The sequence below is a fragment of the Pholis gunnellus genome, assembly GCF_910591455.1.
Source record: "Pholis gunnellus genome assembly, chromosome: 15".
NCBI lineage: Eukaryota > Metazoa > Chordata > Actinopteri > Perciformes > Pholidae > Pholis > Pholis gunnellus.
The window spans coordinates 22,429,035-22,455,843 of NC_136542.1; the positions used below are offsets into that span (position 1 = coordinate 22,429,035).

The following is a 26,809-nucleotide window of genomic DNA, read 5'->3' on the forward strand; positions in this document are numbered from 1 at the left end:
ATGGGGTAAAGCTAGCTACAGTTGTGAGAGTATCAAGTCTGTCTGCAAATAGCAGCTACCTGGTTTTAGTTCAGCTTCATGGCTTTTTGACTGCAAAGAGAGATACAGGGGTTATCACGTGCACTGCTGCCTGCCACACTGGCTCTTTCTGTTGAATATGAGACCTTTACTCTAGTCAACATAGATCAGAAGTCAGAGGAATTGGTTTCACTAATCCATCCACCCAAGCTCAAGACCTTAAGGAGACAGTCCACCCCAAAATCGAAAAAACATATTTTTTCCTCTGACCTGTGGTGCTATTTATCGATGTAGATTGTTGAGATATCGGCAGCAGAGATGTCTGCCTATTTTCCAATACAATGGGACTTTCTCAAGCATAAAAAATACGGTTAAAAAACTCAAAAGCGATGTCTATCCAGAAATCATGACCCTGTTACTCAAGATAATCCACAGATGTTCTTGTAGGAACTATTGTCTTTCTGCCATAGTTCTGACATGAAAGTGCCCACAACAAGGAAGCCAGTTGAAGTCATTATGAAGTCACTATTCTCTCTTCAAAACTACCAGACTGTTGAAAAAAACGTTGAAAAGTCATTTTACCTGGCACCACACGGGAGTTGCTGGTCTACAGCTGTGACTTTGGTCTTCTAAAGGGTTAGTATGGATTCACCAAAGTCACACAATAACACAAACAAACTAATAGATCGTAGACAGTGGTAGACTAGAAACCCCCGCGTATAGAATCTACTGGCCTTGGCGAGAGCAAAGGGAGTTCCCCATCAGAACGGGCTGTCTGACAGAAAGGTTATGCGTGGAAAATATTCTAAATATTTGACAAAGACATTTGAATGTCAACAGAGCATACTAACAGTGTTACTGTCCTCAGTAGATGGAGAGCGGCCAGTGTGTTATTTGTGCTCTGCACCACCGGAGAAATCAATGCAGCTGCAGGGCTGAGGGCAGAGAAGCCCATTGTGGGATTTAGGTAGAGTCCGATCAATCTCTCTCTGCCTCCGTCTCTCCCTCTCTGCTTGCCTCTCTGTCTTTCCTTACCTGTGTGTCTGCAGGAGTTCACCAGAGACCGCAGAGTCTCCCCCTCTCTAAACTGCTACTGCCTCTGCTTCTCTGAAGTTTCTCCTGCACCTTCAGATTTGGCTTCAAACTTTACCCTCATACCACAGTTGTCTCGTCAGAGGCCAATACTGATTTATTCCTGCTCGGCCAAACAGCAAAGTACTGATTGGAAAAACAGCGCTTGGCTCTTTTGTGCTGTACCTGATAGGTTCCTGGTCCTCCTTGTTCTCTTTACTGTGGATGATCTTTATCCCACTTTTCCTAGCCCGCGGACACCCTGAGAGACTGCAGAGAAATGATACACGTTGTGTATGTTACAGAGCTGAAGCATATAGAGTGTGTGTGTGTGTGTGTAAACTAAGTTTACTAATGATACATTTAGGATGTATGTGAGGCAGAAAAAGAGAGATGTATTGAGATAAAGGGAGGCACCGGTTCACGTGTGTTGTACCTTCTGTGTGAGGCGTAGTTGCCAGTGATATGTCCCGAACCATCGCACCCTGGTGTCGGGCACCTGGGGCAGAAAACACAAAAAGGGCTCAGGGTCTACAGCAAAGGTGCAGCATCCTGAGGATAAGGTACCCCGTGTTGTGTGTATATTTATAGTTTTTACAGCCGTTGTTATGTCCATTTCGTATTAAAGGTGACAACGCAGGGGCAAACATTTGCTTCACTATGGTTATAATTAGAGTGACAATCGTAGGGGTCCTGTGTGTGAGCGGCTAGGACAGACTAGGATGACTCTTGTATTTATCACTCTATTCGTATAGCTGTAACAACATAACATTCAACATCCTACATTTTTGTGAAATTAAGTTAGTGAAACCTTTCTTACAATTTCAAAAAATTCTAAAATCTAAAATGTTCTCAGAGCATACAGGGTCCATATATGGTGCAGCCAAAGCGCTATTATTTGTATTAATCTGTTTAGTATGGAAGCCCAAAGAAGCAAGTGAGAGAAAAGGAACCATGAATGCTTTTAGTTCTATAGAGCATGGAGTAGTGCACGTCAGCCTCTTGTGGCTGAACAAGAAACACTTGATCTTAAAAAATGATCCAAACAAAAAAAAAGGTTTTCTTGATGGTAAAAAAGTAACGTAGAAACCCTTTTTTCCACCTGTTTCACAGACATAAGATTATCTGAAACCAGGAACACATGAGAGAAAAAAATTAATTAGGCTATGTTCATATATATTTAGATGTGTCCAGCATTATCCATGCGAGCAGATATACAGTACATTTGCTGACTATTCATTGTCAGTTGCATTTCCTGTGCTGCTGACCATTAAACAAACTTTACGGTATGAATAAATACAAATTTGTTAGTTTAAGTTTTTGAAAACCCTCAAAAAATGTGATGTTGAGGTTTTCCGTCGGTCCTAGGTGTTGTTTAGGGGTTTGAGAGACCTTGAGAGAGATAGTGTTTCACACACTGGTTATAATTATTGGATTAGATAAGAATAAGGCTGGCAATATTCTATATTTTGCTTAATGTCAGCAAATCCCATGAAAAGACCAAAACTATGTTGGTCCATTCTGACTTCCCTACCCTGTCTGTGGCAGTCCCATCAGTTCCTGCTGAGGATGTAAATCTTTTAAAACGGATCATAAATATTTAGTTTCATAAAAACAAAACAAAAGAATAAGGAATTGCCTTTATCATCTGGGAACTGTAGTTTCTAGCAAACATACTCAAACATAAAGAAATGCATTTTTTGGGGACTAGCTTTAGTGGCGCATTAATTAATCAATAAATCCACATTTGGTGTGATGGTGAGTATGTGTGTATATATATATATATATATATACACACATATATATACACACAACATATATATATATATATATATATATATACCAATGTACTTGTTAGAAGGATCAATAGTTTGGTTATATTTAAGGGATTTGTTGACAACATATAAACATTAAATATCACCAGACTAGAAAGTGTTTTCCTTAGAAAGCAGTGAAATAAAGCTCCATGACTCCATATTTGAGCAGCCTACTGTGCTTTACCTGTTTACCATGTTATGTGCACCAACTCTAATGAGGTGGACCTTGGCAGAATGAGCATGACACACAAATCATACACATGTCAGTGAATCATCTCACGCCTTACTTGAGCTCTTGTGCGTTGTTGGCCAGCATACTTCGAATGCTTTTATCGGCTAAAGGACAACCTGAGAGACTGAGAAATACAACCAGTGGAACATTAGTCACACCACGACCGCTGCAACACAAAGTCATCTCTCAGACCACACTCGTCTCTACAAGCAGACATTTACAAACACAGAAAACATCAACCAGGAAATGCAAAAAGAAAAAAGAAAAGCCATGATGCAAGTGAAGGGAGCTGATTTCAATAAGTTAACCCTCTGAGTATTTGAATATATATGTAACAACAGCGAAGTCTTGTTTTCACGCACGGTGTGCTCTGCACTCTACTTCAAACAGGACTGAGTGAATAAAACATAGTGAATTAACATATGGGGTTGTTTTCAAAGACTGCGACTTAGCTGGAGTAGTGAGCTTGTTCCGGGGGAAATCTCATGTACGTGCAGCCATGTCAGCCTCCAGACTGCATCACTCAGCCCTCGCAGACTCACCTCACACCGCAACACTCGACAACTCTGCTCAAGTCTTCTCACTCTGATTGGCAAATGCTTAGTCTGCATTGCACTGTGGGAAAGGCCTGGAGGACTGAATAACATCGGCTTAGAAGGCTTTACAGCCGGCCCACTGAGAAATCACTTCATCCCGAGGTTTAGCTTAAAAACCAGCATGTATCCAATCTTTAAATTCATTTAGTCTTCCCTTATTTCATGACACCCTTGTCTCGGCATGTCAAGTCGCCAATAGTCAACGGGCTAACATATGAGAGAGAGAGACATTCTGCCTACAGGTGTCTGACAGCATAGTCAAGGTAAACTGAAAACAATAAAGAGAATCCACCAGGAGAAAAGGAAGTCACACCTTCGATGTGAGGAGAAATTGCTCGTCAAGTGACCACTTCCATCACACCCCGATGTGGGACATCTTCCACCGGAAAAATAGACAGATTTATAAGCCCAAAGGGAAGGAGAGGGAAATGTGAAAATTACAGAAAAAGGGAGCGGGGAAGGTTGTTTCTGATTGGTTTTCATTGTTTCCAGTTTAGCTTCACTCTCTGTGATCAATATCGAGATTTCCTGAGATCAGCTACACTAGCTGTGGCACACTGACGTCTAGTGGTGTCTTATAATGATAAAGCATCAAAAGCGGGGGTGGGGGGGGGGGCATCAGAGGAAGCTGCCAGCTCTGAGATTGGTGTGGACAAATGGATAAAGCTGTTAAATAAAAAGTCATAGAGCAAAGCCAGCAGCACAGGATGAGGAAGAGGGAGAGAGAAAGGGGCAGTGGTTCCCTGAGGTTAACTGGAGCAAAGACAAAAGATGAAAACAAAAGAAAGAAATAAGATGGGGGGTTGAGCAGAGCGGGAGTGGGGGAGAAGCAAGTGAGGTCGGGTGGATGGGAGGAACACTGGGGGCCGTTTGGGAAGAGGAGGAGGGCTCTTACGTTATCAGGTCCTTCTTGCTCTCCTTGCAGTGGACGTACTTGGGCTTGGGGCTGGGCATGTTGACGTCTGTGGTGTAGGAGCGGTCCTCCAGCAGGTCGTGGAAGGGGTCCAGGTCGTCCGGCTGAGATCGGGCAGGAGAGAGGAAGAAGAGACGGAGGGGGGTGGGGGAAGGAAGGCGGGGAGGGAAAGGGGAAGAGAGGGATGAAGAGGGATATATTTTTGATTCTCGCTCCATCGTTACACATTCAAGAAGTTTGAACACTGCTTGTGTGCCGTTATTATACAACACACGCACTCAACTGTGAGTTAGAAAGGATTTCATTAACTGGCACATGATGAAACTCATAACTAGAGTTTCTCATAAAATAGCCTTTTTGCTTCGCCTTCCGTCCTCAACACTTTGTCTGTTCACACACACACACACACACACACACACACACACACACACACACACACACACACACACACACACACACACACACACACACACACACTTCTGTCAGACCAAACAGTCTTGTCAATTTGAATACTAATGGTTGAGCCTGTGTGACTATTGAGCCTCACCTGTCAGTCTAACAGAGCAAGAAAATAGATCCCCTGAGATGAAATAATGACTCAGTGCCAAACTTAGTGTAGAGTGTGTGAGTGTGCTTGCTCGTGCGGTTTGCACATGTTGGTATAGCATTGTGGCGTGCGAGCGAGAACAGAACATTGAGGGGAGTTGGCCTGCTCTGCTCTCGTAATGCACCAGTCATCCTGCTAGATGGCACTGCGGCGCAGCGTCAGAGCGCTGCTGGCCGTGCCTGGCTGTGCTTTGTCTGCAGTGCTTGCAGCCGGGGCACGACGGCTGTTGATGCAAAACAAAAAAAAACATCCTCTTTCTTTTCTTTCGCACTCACAGTGTACGTACAGTAATGCCCATAAGGAGACGGGTCCAGATACAGCCCAAATTATCCAGCGCTCAAGCTGTCTCCGTGTGATGCTGGGTCAGCCAGCGAGCGTCTCCAATTAAAGGGAGCGCAGGCTGAGAGGCAGACAGGAAGGAGGACGACACATGCATACATACGGGGCGGAAAGTAGGCTGGGGATGGAACTCGCAGATACACGCAGACGCACTCCCAAAGAGACATGGGTACACACACACGCGCGCGCATATGAATATTCATATCCTGCACATACGCCGCCAGAGAAGCGTGTGTGCATACACGCGCCCGTGCACCCCGCCGACAGGCGCACCCAGCAGTGCTGCATTGATTTCCAGCAGTTCTTTGATGAGATGAGCTATTCCGATTCCCTCCCAAGGTGCTACTTTGCATAATTCATTTTTGGAGAGGAGCGAAAATGTAAAAACAGAAAGCCGGCATGCGGGAAGCATGATACAAACAGAGCGGATACCTCTGTGCATGGCAATGCTGACATCAATTAACATGCGGATTCATTAGGTTTCCCTCAAAAATCCCTCATAAGACTTTGTAATGATACCAAAACGGGCGCCTAAGACAGGGAGGTACCAAAGCTGGAAGACAATCAGACGGCAATGCAAATGTTTGACTTGCAGACGGTGTGTTAAATCAACGGCTTGGAGGGAAATCATTTGGGCTGGGACACATTGAACAGACACTACGCCAACTGTACCGTCTACCAGCATCAAAAAGCACAAGCTATCATCAACATTTCCATCTCGTCCTGGTATCGTCATGAACACCTTACAGGAGAGTGAACATGTGACGGGACATTCTGGGGCAGAGAGCACAGTAGTCTCATGGTCAAAAATGAAACATTATGCATACGAGTGATGACTAAATGTGTTCTGCTAAAATTAGCACAATATTATTCAACTTTCTTTCAGGCGACTCAACCGTGACAGGAAACTTCTCCTAGATTTGAACTGGTACATAACATATATATATGTGTTCTATGGCCCAAAACCCACGTGAGTGGTCAAGTGAATTCCCAACATTTTGCTCGTTGTTTCCTCCTTTACCTCTTTCTCGTCCTCGTCTATGTGTTTGATCTTGGTGTAGTCTACGGGCAGGTCCCAGCAGTCGGCCGCGTCCCCCATGCCGTAGCAGCGGGAGCCCAGCAGGGCGGCTTGCCTCTGGGGGGACATGGGCTCTAGAGGGGTGAGCACCGAGTCCCCTCCGCCGCCGCTGCACAGACGCTTGCTCATACTCAGGTCCAACGTACCGTTCTCATCAACGTCTAGACCCGGGCTCTGGAAAGTGGAATGCGGTTTGTGTGCGTGCATGTGTGCGTGGGTGGGTGGGGGGTGAAGTCAGTATATGTGGAGGGGATGGGTGTGTGTGTGTGTGTTGAGTTTGGTGTTTTCAGTGGGATGATTATGAGGAGGGGGGTAAAAGGGTGCACAGAACATAAGGAGGTAGGGATGGAGAGAAGGGGATGAAAGAGAGCGAGGGTTTCTGATTAAATAGCAGTCAAATTCATATTCTAGCATCAGAGGAGGGTAAAACAGTAGCTGAACACATGGTGAATACTAAAGAAGTACATGAAGAATTGTTCTGTTCCTCCAGTGATGTGTTCACTTTTGAAGTTTTTTTTAGATATCTGGAAAGATGGATCAAGAACACCTGCAGTTCAAATACCTGAAACAATATTCCAATGTGTTTTTTTTGTCAGTCTAGGATGAAACATTGGACACCTGCGGTGTACAGCAGCAATGTGGTGTGACACTCACAAAAGAGGGTCAAAAGAAGAGCAGGTCATCAGTGTGCTCAAGGACGAGTGCATGCCTCTGTGAACCCCTCCTCTCTCTCTCTCTCTCTCTCTCTCTCTCTCTCTCTCTCTCTCTCGTTTCTTTCCATCCCACTATTATGTGCTGTCAGAAGAGTGTGTGTGCATGACTTTGTGTGTGTGTGTGAGCCTAATGTGAGTGGACATCACAGGGGGACAGGGGCTGAGGGTTAGGGGTGGGGTTTGGGGTTGAGAGCAGTGATGAGCAGCAGTGGCTGGAACTAGACTGCTGCAGTCCCAAAAATAGAGGCACGACGATACTGTGTTCTGGGACTAAGTGGGCCACATCCAGCTAACAGCCTTGGCTGTGCCTCCTGAGCGTAGGCTTGTATCTGTACATCCATGCACACACGCCTTTCCTTTAATCTACATCCAGCACGTGCTGTATGCAGCCGAGCCCCCACTCCCGCAAGGCTTATGTTTTGGTCGGCGTGTGCACATGTTTGTGTCCTTGCTCTCATTAATGACCCCTTATCTGACTCCCTTTCTCCTCTCCTCTCCTCCTCCTCCTTGCTTTCTTTCACAAGGAGGAAAGCCCGCTCTATGTTGATTCCAGCCGACAGTGTCCCTAGGGGTGGATTCTCCTGGTGCAAGACAAAACAGAGAGCGGCTGAGCAGACACAACACAAACTTTACAAAAGCACCTGTCTATACAACTCTCAGCTGACTTCAACCCATGATACAGTGGCCCAAGGGGGACTTTATTAAAATGATATTGTAAACATGAAAATGAAAAATGTAATTCCACAAAAGAATTCTAATATTCCACATATGTATGTGTTATTTGAGTAAAATTGAAAATGCAAAAGTCCAATTTTCATTTTCATTCTCACATACTCGTATGGGCATTCTATGACATTATCAAAAGGAAAAAGGACTTTTGATTTTTTAAACCTTACCCCTCTGTACAGTTGACAATGTTCATATTTCTAATCAAATTTGAAAATCTAAATGCAATATAAACAATGTAACCTTATTTTCTACTTACGCTAGCAATATTCAAGTCAAAATGAAAATACAATTTTCTGACAATAATTTGAAAATGAAATGTCAAAAAGCCATTTTGTTTTAATGTGGTCATAGAATGACGATGAGTGTGTAAAAATAAAAATGTAAATTGAGTTTATTTTATCATTATTTTCAAGTTTACATTAACATTATAATAAAGTCCCTAATGGGCTTCCATACCATGATGTAGGTGTCTGCCTCTATCAAACACACACTCTATTAAAACTCCAGTAAAAGTCAAATTGTAGGTTTGGCTGAAAAAAGAGAGTGAGGCGGAGGCAGAAGATGAGTAATGAGTAAAGGACTGTACAATAGAAACAGTCTTTCTAAGATAAAGGTCAAGTTTCTGGGCAATAGATCCAACACGCCTCCTCTCTTCCTGGTGGATATGCTCAGTGGACCGCCCTCCCCTCGTCCACCATTATATTGTCTGTCACCGTCCAATTAAGAGACCCACCCCTTCATATCAAATTAAAGAGGATGATGTGAGAAGATGTCTCCCACCTCCGTCGCCAGAGACCACCCCTCCTCGCACTGGCCCTCCCGTAACCCCCTGACCTCCGTTGCCATGGACACGCTGGGAGGAAAAGGACCGGGGCGGGAGAAGTCACTGGGGAATTGTCGCCACATTACTTCTGCTCACCTGTTCCATGTCCTAAAATAAAACCAGCATCACGTCCTCTCTGGCCTCTTCTACACTCCGCTGGCTCACCATTCCCTCCTTCTCTTCATGCATTCTTGAGAAGGACGGCTCAGTTTCTCTAGAAACAACATATACATTCATGGATGCCTGTTTATGTCTTTGAGTGAAGTTTGTTTGTTGTTTATTAGGATGCCTGCTTCCTATAACTGCTTCTCTTAAAGCTGAGTGTTTAAAACGTTGTACTTGTTAGCTTTCTGTTAAAAAAAGTACATACAAAGGTTATCATCCTCTCCATGACATTACATTGTAACCACTGGAACAGGAAGTGGATTCGGTGTGTAATAACTTCCTGAAAATGTAATAATGCCTTAAAATGTAATAAAAGCCAATAATGTAATGACCGGACCAATATTGTAATAAAAATGTTCTGGCTGATTCGTAATATCATATCATTTTTCCGGAACTTGTCAAAACAATTAAGGCAGTGGACTCACAGCATAGCATTCTTAACGCAAAGTAGGCTCGGGCCATATGACCACATTATCGTTCAACGCCATTCTTTTTAGGGGGGGGGGGGGGGCACTAAGATGGTCCCAACATGTCCACGATAACAGAATGATATTGAACTAGGCACCGTCTGCTATGAATTTAGCGCTATATTCAGTCTCTGTTTCTCAACGACATGCTGTCATATATCTGATGTTGTGTTATTGTGGTTCTATAAATGGAATCTCTGGTGCTGGTCGACCTCCCCATTCATACAGCTGCTTGCCTCCATTTGTGTTTCTTGACCACAGTAAAAGTGTGTGAATTTTTTGAGAGGATAAACGCCAACAAATATGGATTTAAGATAGATAAAAACATTGTTGAGTATTTTCTCAATACATTTTGACTTTTGGACAAAGGACTGAGCCGCTTACAGAGACCAGGACACAGCGGCGTGTAGCTCGCTGTGTGTGTTTGAGAGACAGGAGAGAAGAGAAGGTGGAAGCTGGTGGACTATTGCACACTATGATTCTTAAATGTATTAATGATAATTTGAATATCAGCATTATGAATGCAGCTGTGCAGCCCTAGATGGCCGAACTCCAGCAGGAAAGATGTCTGCCTATAATATGGATCTGCAACATATGTGCTTCCACTCCATAGATATTAATGTATATTTGCGTCTCTCTCCATTTACTTTTGGGGCGACAATTTTGTATATCTTTGTTTCTTTAAAGCAACATTGTCAGTAAGGGCAATTTGGTCTGGTGTACTTTGGCATGCACTGAACACACCAGTCATTTGCTCCCGGTGTTCTTCACCACTGTTTTTGGGGAAATAGAAATAACGGGAGTAACAAGCCAACCAGCTTTAAAAGTATTTTCTTTTTAAATAAGTGCTGTGAGGTGGATCTAATTTATGCTGAGTGCTTCATATGGATTTGGAAAAGTGACTCATAAATATTTGCAAACGTAACTGATGAATATTTAAAGTAAGTTTAAAGAAACTTGAAAAGTGTGAAATTTGAGAATGGAATTTGGTGTGGTGGTAGGCGGTAGAATGAGTGTTTATTCAAACAATCTCAGAGGTTTAGAGGAGAAAATGACACTATGGTGGAATAAATTCGACGAGCAGGCTGGAAAAACAAGGAGGCGCGAAGAGATGTGTGTGTGAAGCTTCATTCAGACACAGAAAGGAACAGCGTGTGCCACGAGGTGAGGTGTTGAGATGAAAGAGGAAGAAGAAGAAGAAAAAAACCCTCTGAAGTCTCCCATCTTCCCATCCTGCCCTGAGAGCATCCTGCCCGTCTGGCCCCGAAGCAGGAGAAGGACAGTCAATGAAATGAGGTGTAGGACCAGAGGACGCCCTGCAAGCTTCAGGCGTTTGTTCCCGCCAACTTCGTTCCGTTTCACTTTTCTTTGGAAGTGCCCTGCTTTCGGCTTTTTTTCCCCTCCTTTCCCCTCCCTCCTTCTTCCTTTCCTGTATCCTCCTCTCCTCACCTTCCGTACTGTGACATTTAGAAACCTCCCACAAAAAAGAGGCTTCCTTTGCTCTCTTTCTTTATTTTCAATTCCATCACCCTCACTATCTGGCAGTCTCTGCTGTCAACATTAACATTAGCATTAAGTCTCTCTCTCTCTCTCTCTCTCTCTCTCTCTCTCTCCCCTCTCTCTCTCTCTCTCCCTCTCTCCCCTCTCTCTCTCTCTCTCTCTCTCTCCCCTCTCTCTCTCTCTCTCTCTCCCCCCCCTCTCTCTCTCTCTCTCTCTCTCTCTCTCCCCCCCCCCCCTCTCTCTCTCTCTCTCCCCCCCCCCCTCTCTCTCTCTCTCTCTCTCCCTCTCTCTCTCTGGACCCCATTTTCCAGCTCAGCGTCTGGGTACAGATAATACGGAAACACCGTCACCTTATCTGCTCAGAAATGACACGCTGGGCTCACGCCGTGTCAAGCGGCGCCTCGTCCTGCTCCTATCTGATCCCCAGACGGAAAATAAAAAAGTGCCCTGCTGAGCCCTGAGTGTAAGACACAGCCCCCGGATCTATAATGGAATGTGTGCGTGAAATCTCCCTATCTTTGTCAGTTCTCCCTGCCAGCGTTAGTATAATGAAGGAAGCACAGAGATAATCTGTCAGTGGATTTTGTTGACTGCAGCAGGAGGCCGAAGTCTTACGAAGTGAATATCCTGTCGGGTCATGTGAGGCTGCGGTGTCGAATCAGGACACGAGTGTAACGGTAACACTTTAACAACCATCAGTAATACTACTGATCAGAGTTATTTTACTGTTATCAAACAATGACACCATAGTTAATAATGTTTAGTAAGGCTATAACTAATTGTTGCAACCTTATTGTTACACATATAACATTTTACATGATTACAAAATGATTTGAAATCGTTTGTAAAACATCTATAAATTTGCGGACCTGTTAATGTTTGTAAACTGTCCATAAACATTATCTGGATGGATTTATTAAGTTGCAACTGACATTATAATGATTATAATACCTTGTAGTTAATTCATATTTTGTAAAGTATCTATAGAAACATTATTTAAATAGATTTAAATAGTTAATAAATAGTTTCTGGTTCATCTAATAAAGGTAATGTTTATAGAAGTTTTATAAATCATTTGGTAATCATTAACAAATACTTAATATGTTAAATAAAATATTATGTGCGCAACAACAAACTGTTATTAAAAAGTTAAGTAATCTAATCAGAATGTAACAGTCTCTTTTCAGCTATGTTACAATACATCATTCATGAATGAATTATTTCATATTTCACTAACTCGTGATAAAATAACATGAAATGTAATTGTATGTGTTACTAATAATTATCAAACATTATAAGTTATCATTCCATTATTTGTTAACAGTGAATAACTATTCACTTCAGTCTAATTCACTATCAAACATTTATAAATGATGGTAATAATAAAGTGTTACCTTTGTAACTTCCTGTCATTTAAAAAATAAGAGAACCCTGCAGAATTCACCCATTAGTGTCATTTCGGTGGACAGAATGTAGGATATGAAGTGAGCCCTCCCCGCCCCTCCTACCTGCGAGCACAGGTCCTGGGGCTTCCCCCCCATGCCGTGGGGCATCTCCCGGCAGCGCGTGGACAGGTTGAGGATGGCCGTGGCCGCCATGTGGGCGGCCTCCATGTCATGGCTGTAGTCGAAGCTGCTCTTGCTGCAGGTGCTGCTGGCGCTGCTGCCCCCGCCCCCTCCGCCTCCTCCCGCGCCCCCTCCTCCGCCTCCACAGCTCAGGCTGCTGCTGCTGCTGCTGGGAGCGTAGGTGCTGGTGGTGCTGCTGGCCGAGCTGGAGGTCTTGCAGTAACGCTTGGCTGCGGGGGGGTCGCGTTCAAGACATTGGAAATGAAAAGAGGGCCGTGTGCATTTTGATCGATGCTTATACTGTGTGTTATATATGGATTGTTTTCCCATTCATAAAAGGTGAGTAAATGAAGTCGAGGTGGGGTTACCCGTCAGTGTACCCCTAATGAAGTGTGTTTATGGGTTTCTGTGCCAAATACTGCCCACAGTTTAGGATTTCTGAAAGATATCTTGAACAAATTTAAGAAGAAGATTGCTTTCTCTATCAAACGTTTATCATTTTTAGATGCATAGTCCATAAGATTTGGTATTTTGATTGACACTCTAATCCAAATCTAAAATAATATCCCACGTCAGAGGATTCCACAACATATTCTTTGTGACCCTAAAATGTATTTCCTTGATGCAGCAAAGGAATCTTCATCATGTTGTAGGCACACATGAGTTAACTCAATCTTGATCAACAGTTAAGACAATGGGAGAGGAATGAAGAAGTAGACATGAAATCGTACCGTCGTATCCTTTGGGGGAGGAGTCTCTCTGCCCGTGGACTTTGGGTGCGATGGCCCGTTTCCCGTACACTTGGTGGTTGTTACTGCCGTCGAAGGCGCTGTAGTCGAAGCTGGTCTTGGAGTACTTCTCCAGCTCCTTGGCCAGGTTGGAGCGGGGCGTGCTGGTGGAAACATTGTTCTTGTAACCATACTGTGGATAGTCCAGTTGTTTGACAAAGCACATAGGCCTGGAAAATAAATGACGAGGGGCAGGAAGTTGGACCGAGGCACTCAATATTGCCCAGGGGAAGGAGAGGGAACTTGGGGTTTGGTCAAAAAAAAAAAGGGCAGATGCAGGGGAAGGGGCAGCCTGTAATACTCCAGGATTAGAACATGGAGGATGATGCTGGGAGATGGTACAGTAGAGGTGGGGCATCTCTTTTATACACCATAGCATGGATGTTTTCTTCCTCTTGCTTGATAAAAAAAAAAAGCAGCTACAAGTGTTTTTCATGCCTAGTCAATACAAAAGGGTCAAAATTGAATTTCCACATCCCTTTTATTACACTTGCATACTTCTGATGTGCTTTTATCATCTGATATGCATTTATGTCCTCCATCTAAGACCAGGAAGAAATGGAAATGTATGATCGTGTGCTGTTGATGTTCAGTTTGATAAAAAATATAAAATGTACAATTACTTATGACTTTTCATCATTGCGTTTTCGCGACTATCAAAGCAGCTCTCATTGAGAAAAGCTCTGCCTTCGCTGTGATGAATGAGGCCAATTTTGTTCAAATCTAATAAAACGATCTGCCTTCAATAGTGAGCCTGGAAATAACATTCAGTCTCTTGGAAGTATTCTCGCGGGACAGGAGAACGTAAAACAAAAAGAGGGGAGACCTTAAGAATCTCAACGGCTTCAGAAAAACGGAGCAACACATTCTAACGTGACTGAAAAACAGTTCTCTACATGGTAAGTATTACATCACATTACAGCCAGTGCACCTGAACACAAAATACAGCACCTATTTTAACACTGTGCGAAAATAGACCACATTGAATATGCACTGGAAGCTGTAGCATGACATATTATATCCCATATTTTCCCATAACAGAGAGTGTCATCATCATACGTGATGTACTTGAGAGTGAAGAGTGAATACTACCTTAAGACTCGGTCAGAGGCCTGGTTGGACTTGGGGACGTCGCAGCCCTGGTGCTTCTCTTGGACTTTGGCCAGTTTCTCGGCTGCAGCGATGGGACATCCTGACAGACTGAAATGAGAAAGCCACTTTAGTTGCACACTGGAACTTACATCTCGATGTCACATTGAACGCACATGCTGTAAAAGGTCTGGCTCGTTAAAAGGTCTGGCTTGTCAGCCAGTGCACATCTATCAATCGCAACGTCTTCCAGTTTAGTAATTCCTGACTGTAGTTCGGAAAGTATTTGCCTATTGCTTGATCTAAAATCCTTCACTTTCATCACTTTTATACGAGCTGCAAAAAAATCAAAATATTTGCATTTGAAGAAACGTGCTGCAGCCTCAGGGACGCTGCATTCAAAGAATATAAAAAAAACACATTTAAAATATTTAAAACTTATGAAAAGCCCAAAAGAAATACAACAACGCAAATGTGCTGCAGGGAGCCAAAAATAAATGCATGAACATCAAACACGCTGCAAATGCAGAACCACAAAAAAAACAAAAAACAACTGCAACAGCAAAGCACCTCATATCCAGTCAACACAACAGAAGTTCTCCAGGCCATAGGGGAGCATGTGGCCTTAGTCTGTTACAACAGCATGGTAATCTGTTATTGTTAAAGGAAAAGCACAAAATAAATATCTACCTTTTTATGTTGTCTCCCTACTCCACTTTCCAACTTCATATGAAGAATCTGACTGGATATGCAGTGTTTGCATTTGTTCTGGTGGTGTGTGTGTGTGACTTTGCATTGTTTCTGTAATAGCAGCGTGTCTGCTGTTAATGCGGTTGTCTCGTCATTCTGCAGCGCCTCCTTATTTTCATTTTACAGCAGATTTTACGTTGTTGTTGTAGTTTTGGGTGTTTTTGAATTGCCGTCGTCTCTGAAGCTGCAGCACGTCTCTCCCAATGGAAATGTTTAGGCTGTTGCAGCGAGTATGCCCTCATCGGCCACCATACTTATAACACTTAAAATTAATGATACAATTGGCAACAGCTTGCATGTTTCTGGTTGAACAGCTTGAAGTAATTCTCTCAATAGATATTCCCCTATGGACAAATGCACATAACAAAGTGCATTTGTTTCTTTCAAACACACACACACACACACACACACACACACACACACACACACACACACACACACACACACACACACACACACACACACACACACACTCTCACAAACACTTGGGATCTACACCTATAGTATGTTCCAATAACATTTTCTGTCTGTAAGACGTCTTCCTGACAACGAACTGACCAAATGTGACAAAAGTTCATGTAGTTATCCTTAACCCCGATCATTCTCCATCCAGCCTGTCAACCCCAGTGTGTCGGGTCGCGGTGAAAAAAATCATCTTTGACAATGGCCTGAAGCCAGTGTAGAGCTGTGCTCATGAACACCTGTCATCAGACGTGCGTGACTGTGTGCAGGTGCAAGAGCGTGCATCAAGTGTGCGGTGGCATATGGAGGTTTATATCGGCTCTTCCTCGTGAAGGTGAAAGTTTACCGCGCGTGTCCATGTGCGTGTCTATTTTGCGGCCGTCACCGAGCGCGGCACAGAGGCCTCTCCTGTCACCCCGGCTGAGCGGCAGAGAGGTGCTAATGGCTGCTGCTGTGCCCCGACTCCCTGAGCATCTGCTGCGGGGTGACACTCCTCTCTCACTGTCACCTCACCCCGCCTGACAGCGCCGGCAACGGTGCCCCCTGCTATTTCGGTTTCTCCCTCCAAAACCTGCACCTGATGGATGCCGGTTTAGTTTTTTTCAGCCGAGAGCTGATAAATGATTTATGCTGCGGAGGGTGTGAATTGCTGCATTCTAATTGTTAAGCAGCTGAACTACTTTAATTATTCCCTTCCACCCGACATAAGAATCAAGACTTGTCCACACACCCAAAGTAATGTGTTGCAGAGACAAAAAAGAATGGTTTTGACAATAACTAAACAGAAAAATGATGTGTGTGTGTGGGGGGGGGTAAAAAAGATAAAAAGAGGATAAAAAGATGATATTCCCAAAAAAAAGTCCCACGGTGAAAAAAAGGAGGGTGCAACATGGACAGTGCCATATATGGGCAGGCTGTCACTTACCTTCGGTGGGAGTTTCTGTTGCTATTGACATGGCCGCGTCCCGTGCAGCCAGGCGTAGGACACTTAAGAACATTCTCATACATAGCCACGACTTTACGCAGACAGGAGACAGGAGACAGGAGACAGGAGTGAAAGACAGGGAAGGTTAGGAGCCCCTTACAATCACGCACGAGCTCTATTAGTGTGTGAGGAGCTTGGCATTATAAACATCATTAAGAAATGAGCCTGTGTGAACCCAAATGACCCCTCCTTCATTTTAATGAACATTAGTTTGAGAGGGCAGGCGAGGTTTCCCACCATATTGCTTCCACTTATCTGGCCTTTCAAATTAGTATTCATGGAATAGGGACAGTCATGAATAAAAAGATGTCATTTGAGTTTAACAGGACAGAGCCGGCACGAGACGGAAATGGAGGGACATTTTGGGCATGCAGAGAACGGTTAGCAATCATGCAAAACAGCAGCCTTGAAATCAATGGAGGACGCATGGAATACAGCTCCTTGATAGACTGAGCTTTGTTATCAGCCGTACGTTGTTAGGGTAGATAGCGCGGTCTTCAATACCATTTACCATTAAAAGAGTCCATAACTGTCTCAGATCCCCTCGGCAACCAGCCAATTAGATTAATGATCTATGGATGTCCGAGAGGAGCTGCCGGAGCACCGCGGGCGCCGGGAAGGGGTCGTCTCCAAATCAGCAGCGCGCACGGGGCCAAACCCCATCGGCACCGGCTTCATCATTATCACCCCCTTAAACTTTAACCCCTCATCATCCTCCTTCCCTCACATACTAATTGCCGTTCGGTGCAGGTAATTGGACAAAAGCCTGCCACCTCGACATGCCACAAGCCAATACATTATGCATATCCCAGTTTTGCCTTGTCCTCTGCAAAGACACACACACACACATAGAGAGGCGAGAAATGAAAGCAGTGAGCTTAGTTCAGTGGGCGCGGACCGAACTGTCGGGATGCTGAGAAAAGAATAAACCACAATGAGCCACAATGAGCAAACAGGAATGGGAATTAATGAATTTGAGATATAATTTAATCGTCAGTTTTCACATTTCCCAAGGAACAGTCTGGTTGCACTGTGTGATTTGCCAATTAAATGAAGCCAGTGCATTAATAATACATTGTCCATTCAGTACAGCAAACGTGTTAATAGGGCAGAGGGACTTGCCCAGTGATGCTGATAGGCTTTCAATGGAATGAGTCCCCGGGACCCACAGGTGGTCATTTTGAATCCCCAAAAAAATGTGTGTTTTTGGACAAATTGCATCGTTGAACATGTGTTTGATGTTGATTATCTATTATTATTATTATCAGTATTATTATTATTATATGAAAAGAACATCTGAAAGTGTGATTTAATCCATTTAAATTTAAATTAGATACTGTATAAATGTAATTGTTAATAGCAATCTGCTTATCTTTTTCCTCTCTGAGAAGAGTTCACACCTACTACTATCCATACGGATCCCACCCATGAACCGTGGATTATTTACAGTTCAACCATCATTGTGTGAAATAAGAGTTTTACTGACCGTCGTTATCGGCCGATAATCAGTAAAATATGCGATCAGGAGATCAGCATTTATGCTTTCTAGTCGCTGATCTCTGATGATGTGAACAACAGATCTGTGCAGAGATCAGCAGGAGGAAAGCTAAGGTTAGCAGCACCGGAGCTAACCGCTAACATAAGGAGGTTCCTTTGAGTTACATTATCGTCTTATACATTAAAGTGTCTATTCCATAAAAAATAAGTATTGGGCAAAGGTTAGTTATAACGTTATCATGATGTGTTCAATGTAATCTAGTAAAATGTAGTTTTGGTGAGAAACTTGAATAAATCCAGCTATTAGAAGGAGATGTTTTCACAACATAAACAGATATTAGAGATGAATAAACACCAGCTCTAAGCTGCTTGTATTATATCATTAAAACTACTATTTGTTTTTATTAACAAAAATACAATCATTTATTTTCTTGAAATTTGAATTGTGTGTTTTTATGCAAATTAGCACTGTAGATGACAAAGTACAAGGATGATATTTGGAATTTTTGATGGTTTACTCTGACTTCAGAACAGTGAAAGGATTGTTCCAGACGGCTCATCGACTATCAGCAATAGGTATCAGCGGCAAACATAAATGTGATCGGGAATCTTTCAAAGTTGTATTTCTGTCCTGCTGATCCGATCTGTGACTCTAAACCACGACACCATCCAAACTGTGAGTTGTGTGATCCGTTGCACCCTTACCTTCCACCGCACCAAATTCAAATGTAATACTTTCAAGTATACTTTTTGAAATCCACATGAACTCTTCACATCGGCATAAATTAGATCCACTAATTATTATTTAAAAAAAGAAAATACCTCACTTTTAAAGTTGGTTTGCCTGTTATTCCGGTTATTTCCTACACCAGGGGCACTGCCAGGAGGTGAGCCTTCATTAAAACTAAATTATGACTGGTGTGTTAACTGCATGCCAAATTGCAATATTGGCGAGTTATACTTGCTATATATCTGATTCTGTTTATGTTAGAGCCCCTGCAATTTGGCACAACAACCAATCAAATAATATATTTTGATCAGGAAATATGTATATACTTTGAGGGCCCGTCTGGGGCCCCAAACCAGCCATTTTGGGCTAGTAATAAAAAAATATGACATCGGCTTGTACCTTTCAATCATTGTTATCTGTTGTGCACCATTTTATCAGCACCCCTACCAAATGTCATGGCTGTAGGAGTTCTGTGTCTGAAGACATTGAAACCTACAAAATGTGTTTTTAGGGGGTGAAAATGACAACATTCCCACGGTAAAAAAAACGAAAAGACTACAAGAAATATATTACAGAACTCATTTTTTTGGGTCTCAAACTGCATATACATACGGTTAGAACAAAATCTGAAATGTAAAGAAAAACCTCCATTTGATTTGATAGAGAGTGACCCCACAGGCCGCTGCATGTGTGAAACAAAGAGCCTGTATGAGACTATTGACCACCTATGGACAGGAACCTGGTGACTGACTGGCTGGTAACGCAGTGACCTAAGGAAAACAAGCCACCCAAAGCAGGTCACCTTTGAACAGCGACATTGCGTCTGTGTTTCACTCTCAAGTGTCCTTTTGAAGGAGGAGGAGGACTGAAGATGACGCTGCAAAGATCCAGAGGAGAACTCTGTGTGATACAAAGCATCCTGTGCAGTATTGGTGGTATCATTTCCCCCAAAAAGTCAGCCCCATCAACACAATTGAGGCACTCGAGAATGGAACAGAGACATCGTATTCCAAAATCTCCAGTGACAATCAATTCAAGCCCATTCCAAATTCCATTTTGGGGCTCTGGATCCCGGTCAAGGTCAACTGCTCTGAGTCCTTTCACATGTCTGGGAGAGAAGCACTCCTCAGGTTAGAGCCAGACTCGTCTGTGACACTGCTGGACTTTACAAGCCTGGCTTTAATGGTGACTGATTTCTTTGCCATTATTAAAACCCTCTTGTATTTTGATTGCGGTCTGGGTCCCGACCGATCATAACTTGATTTTCACGCTGCAGTCAATGAAATGTGTAAATGGGCTTTTATTGAGAAGTTTGCACAAGGTGAACGATACTAAATAGCCGGGGTGAGATCTCAAAAGGGAAAAACTCACTATTCATTCCAAGGCTAATGTTTATTGCCACTTCACTTGATCTGTGGCTCGGAGATATGATACAGCCCGTCTATTCAACAGAACTTAATTAACCAAAGACTACAAATAAATGAATGGGGTTTATGGGTGGCTGTGGCAGGCTCAGTGTTATCAAGGTCTGAGAGCACTCTCAGGTTTAGGTTGGGGATATAAAATGTTCAGGCTCAAATATTGTTACAACTCTACACAAATGAATGGAGTGCAAAAGTATGGCAACCTTTTCTCATCATTCAAACCATGCTGTGAAGAAGCATGCAACCCCGCACATCCCCTACAATGATGAAACCAACAACAGTGGATGGGATTATCATACGCTCTCCATCACTGTCAGCCAATCTAGTGGAGGAGAAAGTCTCATGCAGTCAAGTAAGTTGCAGACTGACACTTCTTGACCATCCCATCAACTGCTGCCTCGCCGCTACTGACGCATCACCGAGGCCTCATCTCCCACCTCATCACCACGGCACACTAGGCAGGCAATCCGCAAGCAAAACCACGGCCCCATGCAAAAGGTCACAAGAGAAGTGCAGCCCGTCTGACCCCCCCCTCCCAGGCTGAAATATCAAACACAGTCGCACGACGGCGAGCACAGTGCACACACAACGAGCCAGACACACAGCAGGGATCGCGGGGAACATGCCGATTTCCTGCACATCAAAGAACGTGAAGGCCACCGGTTGGGTGAATGAGCCCAACCGGTTGTTTTGGCTGGGCGTGTGGCCGGAGCGCTTACTTTCTGGTGGCACCCTGTCTTTGTGCGGACAGCCGGACAGGCTCCGGTGGTGGGGGTACAGGCCCGTGACGTGACCCGTGCCGTCGCAGCCCGGTGTCGGACACCTGCTCTCCTTCTTGTCCGCACGCGAGGCGTCTGTGGGCAGAGAGTCATATTGAGGTGACCACACGTAACGAAATGCCGGAGTGATGTATCACGGTAGCACATGTGGAGGCTGGCACTGTGGCAGCCACACAACATCAGAGCTTTAAGAGGCAAAGAAACAGCTCTCCTCGATGTCAAGTTAGTCACAAGGGAGTTACAGTGGCATAGGTGAATAAAGGCCTTCACACACCGGCACCACACCAATATGCGAAATACTCGCCTAAACTATTCATACAAGCAGCGATGCAAATTCATTCAATAAAAGGTGAGAATAGATTGTCGCGGGCAGAGGACCAACTACCAGCACATTATCTGTCTGTCTGAGCTAAATTGTTAGCCTTAGCTACTGTAAGCTAATTATTTTTCAGTTTCCTATATCTGACTGAAGCTCCTCAGTGTTTATGTCTTGGGCTTTTATTGTGAAAGGTAAGAACTGAAGAAGTGGATCTAGTCTGCGCGGCCTTTGTGAGATTGAAAGGAGTTATAAAGGGTGTGGTCTTGGGTCGGACTACAGATCCTCTGTGCACTATAGTGTACGCCTTAAATATCTCCGTCTCACTAAAATGATCGGCTGATGTCTTTATTCGCGGTGCGAAAGCTCCGAAAAATGTACCTCGCTCCGAAAAAAAACAACACCCCCAGTGTGTAAAGGCCTCACCAGCTATGACATAAGGAAATAGATAATCATGTGGAGAGCTGCGCACAGTTGTTATCAGTAAGGAAAGTGTGTACTTCTGCTACTTAGATGTTATTATGTATGTTAAGTCAACCTGTCTGGGATTTCCTGCAATGGGTGTAATTTTCTTTTTTATTCACTTCAAAAAGTCTTATTTTGAACAATTTATTAATTATTAGATAAGGCAGTGCTCTTCTTAGTGCACGATTATGTATATGGTATCAATGACAACTGAATGTGATTTTATGACTATCACATATAACAGCACTTTACATACTATACATTTAAAAAGCGTGACTCCACACCCTTGACTATGCAACCAAAAACACAAAAACGTACACACACACACACACACACACACACACACACACACACACACACACACACACACACACACACACAGACAGACAGACAGACAGACACACTTACACACACATACAGACAGACAGACAGACACACGCACACACACAGGATTAGATCGTCTTTCCCGTCCCAAAACCTTGATCTCCTATTTCTTCGAAACACAGATCAGATATAGTTACCACCAAAAAGCAGCAGCGCCAACCGGTGCCAGCTGGAGTTGTTTCTGCAAACGTAACCGTCCACCTTTGCAACACTTTGTCTGTCAAACAAGGTCAAGGGTCCTTCTTACATTCAACATGCAGTGGCTCTTGTTGAAAGCATGTTTACATTACCATTTGAAATGAAGATTAGGTCATATCTTTTCACAGCGGAGTTACAGGAATATAGTGTTGAATCAGATCTTGTAATCCATTTGGAGCCATTTGAGTGACATGAACCATTATCTAGAGCAAGTATTTGCAAAGACGGGAGAGCAGCTATTATCTCATGGACATAGAAAGACAGACCACTGATTCATGTTTTACAGGCCTGTGTAGCTCCACCCTCACTGACAAACCAAAATAAACCAGAGGTCGTGGGGGGAGAGCAAAGAGAAGAATAATCAAGTGAAAGAGGTAGGAGGGTTGAAAAAAGGACAGAACTCGAAGGAGGTGTGGAGCACACCTACTCATACATTAACAATGAGTCACCAAATCAGGAAAAACAGTACCTCATTATCCTCCGTGGCTGTCATCGATCTATCTCCCGTTATGGGGCATATGAGTTTGGTCATGTCTGGTGCAATAAAGGCAGGGTCATTTGGTGTTGATAAAGAACTTGGTCTGCATGTAAGCATGTGGCATCTTCATAATGGTTTCTTTTGGGAGCAGATTAGTACATCGGCTGTCAGTGTTTAAACAATGTGTCGGAAATAAATTCTCCCATTTCCACGTGCGCGAACGCACGCGTGCACTTCGCGTGACGCCCGTGTGTTCTGCCTGCATCGCAGAGCGTGGAAGCAGCCGAGTGGAAGGCGTATTAGAAAGCAGGGGATATTGATTGTGGCTGGGGACGGTCTGCACTTTGCATAGCAAATGGCCCCCATTACCATAACATCTCTGGATAATTAATGTGCAGTCAGTTGGCCTGCCGTTCGTTATCGGTCATTTTGATACTGTTCAATTTTCATCTCAGCCTCATGCTTCTGGCAGGGCTCTTCTCTGAATCCCCCCCTCCGTTCCTGCCCCTCCCTCTCCACGCTCTGTTTTATGAATCACACAGGAACTCTGGTCAACGAGTGTCTGCTTCTATCTCTCCCGGGGAAAGATGTTATCGTGACGCAACTGTCTTCTGCGTCCTCTTATTATTCCAACATTAGCCAGACACAGGGGCCATGGATGGGCTTTCCAAATTAACATTTGTGTGACATTCAAGTCGCAATATATACCTGCTGTGAGTTGTGTGGCATTTACGGTGTAATATAACCCTGCTGTGAATTAGCATGCTCTTATTTGTTGGTCTTATCTGATATCTTCCTCATGGGGGGAAATGATTTAACCTGACTAAGTCTGAATATGGTTGCAGTCTAGGATATGATGAAAGGAATAATTAGGAGTTAAACTAAGGAGCTTGAAATCAGACTATTGTAAATGCCACTGCAACGTCTGTATGACTGTAACTCTACGTATACAAGCAGACATCCAGCACACTGTGTAACAGTTACCACAGATGGAAAACTGCAGTCTTGTGCTTTGTGATTAGTCTTTTTATTTGATATCAGTAAGTATCAATCTGAACGCTAGGTCGTAAGTGACACAAACAAGGGCAAAAAGCTCCCCTGATCCCTACAGAATGAATCCAGGAGGCCTTCGTTTTGTAGCTTCCTCTCCCGAGTGCTTGCGCAGGTTTAAAAATAGGCAGCTTTACCCCAAGCTGCATCGCAGGGATGAGATTTGCGGTCCTAACAGGCCGTGCAGATTGCCATTACTTATGCCTGACAAGCCTACCCTCTGATGTTTCCATGCTGGCCTATTTTAACAACATAAGCTGCTGCTGCTGCTCCCGCTGCTACCGAGATGCGAATTTCCAAATTGGCTGAAAAAAGCTTGTCCTGGGGTTATAGTGGGGTTCCCAGAATGCATGTGGGCTGTCTAGTCCCCAGCACAGGATAGATAGAATACGGAGCCAAACAGAAACAGACAAACATTTTACCTGGGCTTGTTAAATGAGGTAAGCATGTCTACTTCTGTGTAGTTATGGTTTCTAATGGAGGCATGGTCTGCATCTGAGCATGCCAGCATTTGACAGAACCACTCACCTTTATGGTAGAAAGGCTTCTTCATACCATCAGGAAGCCGGGCTTTACGCTCGACGCCGTAGCCATGCCGCGGGCCATGGTCATCGTGGTTATACCTCACCCCGTCTCTCCTGGCAACCTCGGCCGCCATTTTATCCCGCATTGCCTTGGCGCGTTCTGACTCTAGTGCAATGGCTTTCTCCAACAGGGACAGGTTACCCTTCGTCATGTCAAACACTTCTTCTGATCGGTCCGACGTCACGGAGGCCGTGTCCTCGTCGAAGTCCCGGAGGTTGGTGTGATAGCGGTTGTCCTGTGCGCAACTGGAGAAGGCCTTTGACCGCGGGCTCAGCTGCTCCTCCAGCTTCATGAGATTGTCCATGTCGGAATAGTTCCTGTCGAGAGTTCGCGTGTCGTCCTGGCTGTGGTGGAAATCTCCGTAGCTGTGGTGCTGGGGCTGTTGATTGGGATCCCCGCATGAAAAATGGTTTTGCTGGGTCGGTCCATTTCGGTCGGTGGACTTTGTTTCGCTTAGTTTCCGAGCCAAGTCGAAGCATTGGTTTCGTAGGCACTCCAGACTGCTCAAACACACTTCCTCGTCGCTGTTTTCGATTTGTCCGTTACTGTTGATCTTAACTTGTCCATTACCACCGTGTGCGTTTCCCCCGTTGTGACCACAGTCGTTCTCGGCTGTGCCGTCCCCAAACTCCTGTCCGTCTAAATTGTCAGACAATACTGCGCCGTGACCTTGTGCCAGAAGTTTAAGGGAGTCCACCGTCTCCCGAACCACATCACTGTCAACATCCAAACTCAGAACACCCCTCTGTGTTTCTGTCCCCTCTTCTTCTTCCTCCTCTTCCTCCTCGTCTTCCTCTTCCTCCTCCTCCTCCTCCTCTTCCTCCTCCTCGTCCTCTTCCTCCTCCTCCTCCTCTTCGTCATCTTCCTCAGCACTGTTAGAGGAGTTGCTGTTCATCTCTGATTCCGTCATGGCTCGGTTGGCGGCGTCTTCTGCGATCTTGCCCAGGTTGAGGAGGGACTTGGCCACTAGTTCATCGTAGTTCTCGTACTCTTCGCTGTTGTTGTTGTCCTTCTCCCCCGCCGGGCCAGATTTGGCGCCGCCGCCACGGCCGCCGCCGCCGCCTCTACCGTTGCCCTCGCCCCCCTCGCTGCTGCTCTTCTGATCGTCCTCTGTTGGAAAGAAAGAACAAACGTCTTGTAATTTAATTTCCGTCATTCTATTTTACTGGTAAATCAGATTTCTGGGCTTGGTCCATCTAAATTGGATAAGGAACTCTTTGCTTCCCCTAATAATTTACTTTGAGAGTCTTAACAGCAGCTTGTGTTCTGAATTGTGAATCAGCACAGGAAGTTAAGTATAGCGGTTGGGGAAAGTTGCAGAGAAAGATGCTCTGGTAAATGGTAATCTTTAAAAACAGGGGCTATGTCTTTTAGTCTTACTTTTGCACTTATTTCCTGGATGTCTATAGAAAAAGACATTCACAGATCTATTGATAAATAATATTAAGGCAGTGATCATTACAGACGGACAGACAGACAGAGATTATTTGCTTTATAGTTAAATTACTGAAGAATTCTGTAAATAGTTTCAAAAGATAACATTGTATTCATTGTTCAGCAGTGTGAATCAAAACACTGTCAGAAGATCTTTAAATTAGAAAAAGTGTTTTTTTAAAGGAACGTCTAATATCTGAGAGATAATATTGTGTTCCATCTGCAACAGGATGAGCCCCAGTCAGTAGCTTTTCATCCTTTTTTTCATTCAATCATCAGTATCTTTAGAATTCCTTTCACTGCCTAATTGATTCTGACAGGCTGCAAAAGGTTACTGAACCTCTTCTGTCAGTAATTTCAAGCACTCGCTCCTGGAGCACTTCCAATCTCTCCTTTCACATTTCTGCCCTGAGCCGCCAAGAGCACATCGCTCAGGTTGGCGTCACATTTGCCACTTACATTCCAGCAGAGAAACCCAGGGCCCCCACCCAAATAATACAAACAGTGTTAAAATAGTGATGAAATATGAATTATCACCTGGCTCACATGCAAATACATGAACTTGCCTGTATTAATCAGATCAAAGTGTGTCAACAAAAACAGATCCGATTATTGTCCAACTATATACTTTGTACAGACTGAACAAATACTAGCACTGACTTTCCTTCACTCACATACTGTACACACACACACACACACACTCCAATCTAATGAGAGCAACACAATATTGGTGCTTGGGGGGTGAGGGCTTTAGAGCGGGAA

At 44.1% G+C, this 26,809-nt stretch overlaps 1 protein-coding gene across 1 annotated transcript in view; it reads right to left on the bottom strand.

The window, feature by feature from the left end:
- The window catches only part of myt1lb (myelin transcription factor 1-like, b), a gene marked incomplete at both ends in the record, with an annotated part of 58,273 nt that overhangs the window by 4,014 nt on the left and 27,450 nt on the right, over positions 1-26,809 (bottom strand). Inside the window, 12 exons of the mRNA XM_079174143.1 lie at positions 1,276-1,359; positions 1,526-1,588; positions 3,194-3,262; positions 4,048-4,110; positions 4,630-4,751; positions 6,615-6,845; positions 12,577-12,863; positions 13,365-13,591; positions 14,514-14,621; positions 16,648-16,738; positions 21,078-21,212; positions 24,557-25,723. Coding sequence (XP_079030269.1) covers positions 1,276-1,359; positions 1,526-1,588; positions 3,194-3,262; positions 4,048-4,110; positions 4,630-4,751; positions 6,615-6,845; positions 12,577-12,863; positions 13,365-13,591; positions 14,514-14,621; positions 16,648-16,738; positions 21,078-21,212; positions 24,557-25,723 — 2,647 coding nt within the window. The remainder of the gene's footprint in view (positions 1-1,275; positions 1,360-1,525; positions 1,589-3,193; positions 3,263-4,047; positions 4,111-4,629; positions 4,752-6,614; positions 6,846-12,576; positions 12,864-13,364; positions 13,592-14,513; positions 14,622-16,647; positions 16,739-21,077; positions 21,213-24,556; positions 25,724-26,809) is intronic.